The 7284-nt window shown below is 43.9% G+C and overlaps 1 protein-coding gene across 1 annotated transcript; it reads right to left on the bottom strand.

Moving 5' to 3' along the window:
* Positions 1-3669: 3669 nt before the first annotated feature.
* Positions 3670-5827, bottom strand: LOC109167436 (protein FAR1-RELATED SEQUENCE 5-like). Its single transcript, XM_019316451.1, has 3 exons — positions 5097-5827; positions 4754-4782; positions 3670-4676 (listed from the first exon to the last, which is right to left on the bottom strand). The coding sequence occupies exons 1-3, from the start codon at positions 5825-5827 to the stop codon at positions 3670-3672; spliced, it is 1767 nt and encodes a 588-aa protein (XP_019171996.1).
* Between the last annotated feature and the right edge of the window lie 1457 nt (positions 5828-7284).

Here is a 7284-nt window from a genome sequence, read left to right on the forward strand (position 1 = left end):
ATGGTCCTCGTTCTCCGGGATTGGGTTTCCCCCTTCCAGGTCTTCTTCGTTTCCGAGGTTGGCTTGAGTGTGGCTCATAACGAATACCTTTCCGGGAGCGCCGTAACTTCCTTGATGACCGGTGCCCCCGTGTTGGCCCACGGTGGCGGGGCGCGGTCTTTGGGGTCGAGTGCACTGGAAGGCCTTGTGCCCCTCCTCTCCGCAGTTGAAGCATTGCCAGGGGTTGCCTGCGCAATCTTTACCCCTGTGGCTTTTGTTGCATCTCGGGCAAGGGAAGCTTCTTGGATTAGCTTCGTTGTTTCCCAGGGTCGGTCTCTGGTTGGTCGGGTTGTTCGTCCTTGTGTCGGTGTCGTTTCTCGTTCTTTTTACTGGCGGTGCCCCACTTCCGGTGTTTCTTCTTCGTATTTGTTCCTGAACTCCGCGTTGGAGTAGTTGGATCCGATAGAGATTCGCGGCACTGGAGTAAGCCTCGTTGAGGGTCCGAGTTCTGCTTACCACTAGCGTCTTTCGAGCTTCGAAGTTGAGGCCCCACACGAATCTCTCTATCTTGGTTACCTCGGTGGGGACTAGCTCTGGCGTGAAGCGTGCTAGCTCAAGGAATCGTTTATGGTATTCTACGACGGTGGCCGTTCCTTGTTTTAGATGAAGGAACTCTTCGTACATGGATGCTCTCACGTGGGTTGGATAGAATCTCTCTCGTAGTCGTGTCTTGAGGTTCTCCCAATTGAACCCCGGTTCTTGTTTATAGGTGGGTCCCTCGTGGATCCACCAGAGGTCGGCCTCGTGCCCGAAGTAGAACGAGGCTATCTCTACGCGGCGTTCCTCTGGGCATTCCACTACTCCAAAAATCTTATCAAGCGTCCGGATCCATTCTTCTAGGATCGCGGGATTCTCTTCTCCCGAAAACGTGGGTGGTCGGTGATTTGAGACTTGTCGGGCGACGTCCGAGTTTGCGTTTGATGGAGGCGGTGGGGGCCTGTTGTTGCGAAGGGCCGCGTCACTTAGTGCCTGTGCGACCTGTGTTAGTTGCTGTAGAGTTTGGGTCAAGGGGTCATTAGTGGCGGGTTTCGGAGTCCTTGATTGCCTTCTGTTCGGTGCCATGCTATCGTCTTTCTGGTCAGTGTTTATATGAATGTTAAGTTAGAGTTCGATGCACTTCTGATGGAGTGATAAGTGGGGAAGGGTTTTAGAATGGGGAAGGGCAACGTGTAGGGAAGTTATGTGTAGGTTTCACAATCTCACCGCGCATCCTAAGATTCCTGAGTCCTATGTTCCTAGGTACTTAGAGTTCAAGCCTAACGTCCTAAAGTCCGGTCTTAAGAGTCTTTTCCTAGGGTCAAACTTAGGCTCTGATACCAATTGTAACACCCCAGATTTTCAAGACATTTTAAGCTTATATAATAAAGGTAATATCTCATTACATCCCAAAGTATATCATAAGTGTACGGGGTGCTATGCCACACCTGGGCTAGAGAACCCAGGTGCACAGGCTGTCTAACTAATACCCATTGAAACATAATGCATAATATGGCACGCAGGCCGAAAGTGAAACTACTCTACTTCTACGCTCCAGTTCTAGCGCGCTCCAGTGCTCTAGTCCTCTATGCCTGAAAGCCAAATATATCTGTTCAGCGAGAGATGCTGGTAACCCACTCCAACGCGTTGAAATACAATACATATAGAGATATATATAGATATACGAAAACCATTTTGAACATGAAGATATATCCTACGAACTCTAGCTTTTAAAACCGGGAATGACTCGACAGATAGGGCCAGACACGAGCAACAGTTATAACAACATATACAGTTCACGACAGATAAGGCAGGTAATGCAAAGCATAAACAATAGTCACAACCCAACATAAACAATCCCCAACATAAATCCCATAGTCACATCCCCTAAGACACTCATGATCACCGCTCATCCATATCACAACACATAGCACACTTTGTTGGCGCCACAGGACCAATCGCATGCCCATACATGAGGGTCAGCGCATATAGCTCTGACACGGCCCCGCAGCACCCTGCCCCGTATCGCAACACGGAGGGGTCGATCGCAACCGACCGATGAACCGCAGCTCAACACAGTGTTTGATCGCAACCAAACAGTGGACCGCAGCCCAAGAGAATGTCATCTGACCGCAGCCAGGAAAAAGGACGAACCGCAGCTCGTATAGAAACGTTTGATCACAACCAAACGGTGGACCGCAGCCCAAGAGTATCAATCTGACCGCAGCCAGCTTCTGAATCGCAGCTCAGGATAACCAATCCGATCGCAACCGAATTGGGGTAACACACACATAACACATAGCAAGCACATGCAACCCACATTACACATTAGGAAGGGGGAGAAAACGTATAACAAAACCTATGCGTGATCCATCACTTACTAAGAATAGTCCTAAGGGGTTCATACTTCTTCCACCTAGGTCAACGGGATACCAATTCAACTAGCATGCAATATAATAGACTCATAAACCTACGAACGGTACCCGAAACATCAAACTAGACATAGGCACGATAAACGGAGTCCGTTGGGACACCACGGGGAACGGGGAACATCAAACGGGGAAGCCGGGATCCCAAGTTGGGGAAATTTCTAGCGGGTAGCCGGTGGGTGGGGGGGCCACCCGCCGGCTTCCCGCCGGTTTTACTGTTCCGGGCAGCGGGTCGCCGGCGGGCAGCTGCCCGCCCGCCGGCCACCCGCTGCCAGGCGGTGATTCTCGGCACCGGGTAGGTGGCGGGTCCCCTACCCCCCACTGACTCTTTTTCATCAATTGTGCCCCGGGAACCGTTGTGGAACCCGAAACCATGCTTAGACACTTTACAACGCAATTAACGACAACACGTAGACAATTAACGGATCAATTACGAGAAACGAACGACAAATAACCTATCATGCTTTTCTAAATATAATCAACACCCAAACATGCGATTTCCCCACCCGATAAACCAAGAATAATATCATACGATACAACCTAGGGTTCTAATCACTTTTATATCAACAAGAATACGGTTCGTCTTCTAATTGCAAGATTCGGTAAGAATAACACATAAACATCAAGAGCATCGCATAATTTTCAAGAACAACACATAATCATCAAGAACTCCATATAATTACCAAGAACACCATAATTATCAAGAATCTCCCAATATCAAGATTATCAAGATTCCTCATGGAATCATTATATCAATCATTAATAATAATCATCACCAATCATTAATACACAATAATATGGGGAAACCCTAAGGGGGAATCATAAATATGAAAATAGGTTTTGTTGAGACATGGGTTACCTCTTAGCCTTAATTAATTCCTTGGCTATGAAGGATCTTTCTTTAAGCTTCCTTGCTTTCTTGATTTCTCCTAAGGGGATTCTTGGAGCTCTTTTTGGGGTGGTGGGTCGTTATTTTTGTGGGAAGTTCTAGGTGTCTCCTAAGTCTCCTATTTATATATTTAGGAGTCCTAATTTGGAACTAATATTGTAGGCTTGCTAATTCTATTCCTTTTGGAACTAAGGATTGGGTTTAGGGGTTGGGTTTATATATGAGGGCCCGTGGACTATGGTGGGCCTTTTTCCCTAATTAATCATTATGATTTATTCTTTCTCTTGGGCTATTGATTAATTAATTAAATGGTTTTAGGGGCCGTAACACGGGGTGTTACACTAACTTTTCCTTTCCTGACATTAGCACCTGTTTCGGTTCATTAATCACTTGCGAAAATGCAGCCAATTGCTCCATGTTTGAACCTGCTAGATCAATACAACAGTGTACATCTGCCCACAGTTTGTTCAGCATCATCTTCTTTTCATCATTTGGTCCATTCTGATCATAAATGACACCATCTATTTCAAATGTAGCCTTTAAAGATGCATCCTTAGTCCACCGATTAACCACATACCTCAGAGGGATCTTTTCAAGGTCTCTAAAGACCACAAATATGTGTCTACACAACAGTCCAACCATCTCAAACATCTTGCAACTGCATTTGGCCTCATGGTCATTTACATTGTGCACCACACTAAATATTTTGTTCTTTCCATCCATAATATAATAGTGCAACATTCCACCATCTTCTCTAACACTCAACACCATACATTTGAAACAGGAGGCACATATTTCTTCCTGAACTTGATAGAAAACAGTAATGGTGTAGACGATTGAAGCGTGTTTTTCGATCCCCATAGGCGTCTTCATATCTGGATTATAGCCTTCATTGTCACTGTTGAGCTTTGCATTTGTGTTACATTGTGATTTAAGAGCACTGTCAAAGTTCATCATGAATTCAACTAGGCTAGACTGTGGGCCAGTAAAACGGCTGTACGTGTAGTTCTCACTTTCGGAACGAGACGTTGTCCTGAGTAGACCCCCCATAGTTCTAAACCAATTGTGTTCGACTAAGTTGTACTTTTCCATGGGCTCTCTCCACTGTTTCTCAAAATCAGGAGGTTCCAAAGATGACTTCCAAACGATTGAGTTCAGTTTGTTCTTGAACTCATCATTCTTGTTCAACGTAGGACCCACCTTTTCCCCAACTTTACACATAATGTGCCACATGCAGTAGCCATGCAGTAGCGATGCCTGGCTTGCTTGAAAACTCTTGGAATCGCCACTTTCATAGCTGGATCTTGATCGGTGACAATTATTCTTGGTTCCATACCCATTGCCTTTTTAAATTTCTCAAAGAGCCAAACATAAGACTCAATGTCTTCTTTCAACAATAGTCCAGCGCCAAATGTTATACATTTTTTATGGTTATCAACCAGATCGTACCTACAAGACAAAAAGCGTCATCACAGTATACAGGTGTCAAACTTGCGCACTTAGATCATTAGCGTGACACACATTAAGTCTTAAAATCGCAGATACATGTACTTTAAGTCTAATTCTGGATGTTACTCATTAATATGCGCGACATTAGTGTTTAAGATGCGTGGTATAAAGCGACAATGTGCGTTTACTTATATTACAATTCTTTTCAAGTAAACAGTGAACGTGTCTAAATCCTAACCTGACTCAACATATCAGGCAATGCTTAATGTGAATTAATTAATGAAACATACATAAGAATGTGAATAGAATAATACCTGTTGGTTGAATATGTGGCATCAAAAGAGATAACATCTCCAAATGCAGCAAAATTCTTTTTTGACATTGGATCTGCCCAAAACAGTCTACTCATCTGCTCATCTTCATCAACTTCGTAGTCAAAAGCAAATGCAGGGCACATCTCTTGTTTTTTTTTAATAAGATTATGCACGAGTATTTGTGCATCAACACCCAATATGTATGCTCTGAGATCCCTTCTGACATTTTTAAAGTCCACTACAGTGGCCCCAACTTCAGAGTAATCCCCCACAATCTGACTGTATAGACCGTGTGATTTTGATGCTCCAATGTTTGCCTTAGCACAATCTAGTATAAACTTCTGATGAACACTGGAGATGTTTCTATTTCCCTTTAGGAACTGCCTTGCAAGAACAGAAGACATGCTGTGATTGTGTTTTTCAATAAATGTCTTAACTTGGTACCCAGCTGCTCCAATGTACTTAAAAATAATCCTAGTTCTGCAACCAGTTATGTTTGAAACCCTCCGCCGCTTTGGACGCGAAGGACCTTCCCCCGCATCTGCAGTTGGTTTTGAGTGACAATGTTGAGCACCCGTATTCTTAAATCCCTCTTTATTGCAAATGATTTGCTTTTGAATTTTCATCCCGTCGCGTGCTGTAGTGAGGGAACTAGACCTCGTGTCAAACCCGACTTTGGCAGCATAATTGTTGTAGAATTGAATACCGGCATCTAATGTTTTAAAAATCATGTCCAATACTACGTCATTCCAGGAGATATGGTCAATGTATAACCGTTGCTGCTGCTGCTGGGGCTCAAACTGGGGTTGTTCAGAGATTGCATGTCATTGGGAACTGTAACACATAAGCATGAAGTTATTATTGCGTTGTTGTAAGCCTCTACGTGTGTAGTGTGAATACTTAATATGCGTTAATTTAATCAGATCATTTTCAATATGTCAGGTTTATAAAATACAAGAGTACGTGCGTCAGGTAAGCACTTAACGTGCGTCAGGTCAATAGTTAGGGTGCGTATGTTGAACAGTTAACATGCGTAAGTGTTTTTTAAAATGTTAGGCCATTACTTAACGTGCGTCAGTGAGTCCATTAACATTAACATTCGTCTGGAAAGCAATGAACGTGCGTGTGTTTAATAGATAACATGCGTAAGGGTTGTTTCTTGGTGGGGGGTTTCTCCTCTCTTCATGTCTCGTGGAAGATTTTTCTTCATTGTTTCTTTTGTATTCACCAGGACGTGGTGGTGATCTATTTCTATCTTCGTCCTTTTCATCATCCTTTCTTGTCTTTTCCCCTTGTTTTGGCATCATCACACAGGGAAGCAGAAAACCTGGTTAGACTCTTAACTGCATTAAGGACATCTTTGACATACTCGAGCATAGTGAGCTGATATTCTGCCATTTGAAATATTTTGTCATGCCCTAAGTCGATCTTTGTACATGCAAGATCAACTCGTTCTTTGAGGCCGAATTGGGTGTGTTTGAGAGCATGTTGTTCCTTAGCATTTTTGTCAAGAATGGCACGCTGTTGATGGAGTTCTTGTGCGAGCTTATCTTGAGTATCTAAGGTGGAAGAACTAGGTTGATGATGAGACATGGTTTGCATCAGATGGTCCACTTTGGCAGATAAATCTGCTATGTTTCGGCTGTCTTTTTCTCGATGGACCAAATATTGTTGATGAATAAGTTCAACATTAAAGATTGCATTCAACACTTGATGCATGATGTGCTCGGGACTAAGATACTCTACGCTGGGCTCTTGGTCGGGATATGGACGCATAGGTTTGCGAAGAGCACTTCTATGTTCAAATGTATATGGCTATGCTTGAGGTGATGCTTCCAGGTTTTCATCACGAGGTGATGCATCCTTGTTGTCATCACGAGCTTGATAGACAACCACTTCTCTTTGTCTCGGTGGAGGCATGAATTGAGACGGATCACGAGGTGAATTATCCTTAGGCAGAGATGATCGAGGTGCGGTGGATCTATCGGGTATGAATTCGGTGTTGCCTTAGACAAGAGATTCACTGTCATAACCCGAATTGTTGTCATTGTCATCATCTCCGGAGTCACCATCGTCATTGTCTTCATCATCATTCTTCTGCACATCATCTGTCTTTTCATCATCTTCTTCAACATCATTTTCTTCATCATCATCCTCATTGTCTTTCTCATTATCGTTCTTCTCAGCA

Source organism: Ipomoea nil, unplaced genomic scaffold, assembly GCF_001879475.1.
Source record: "Ipomoea nil cultivar Tokyo-kokei standard unplaced genomic scaffold, Asagao_1.1 scaffold3162, whole genome shotgun sequence".
In the NCBI taxonomy this organism is placed as follows: Eukaryota; Viridiplantae; Streptophyta; class Magnoliopsida; order Solanales; family Convolvulaceae; genus Ipomoea; species Ipomoea nil.

Bases quoted from the DNA above. Each gene is read 5' to 3' on its own strand.
- LOC109167436 (XM_019316451.1), bottom strand. From the start codon at position 5,827: ATGATTTTTAAAACATTAGATGCCGGTATTCAATTCTACAACAATTAT. The intron at 4,783-5,096 runs GTATTATTCTAT...TTTGTCTTGTAG, and splicing joins GCCACATATTCAACCAACAG to GTACGATCTGGTTGATAACC. The intron at 4,677-4,753 runs GTATAACATTTG...AAATTTAAAAAG, and splicing joins GGTTGATAACCATAAAAAAT to GCAATGGGTATGGAACCAAG.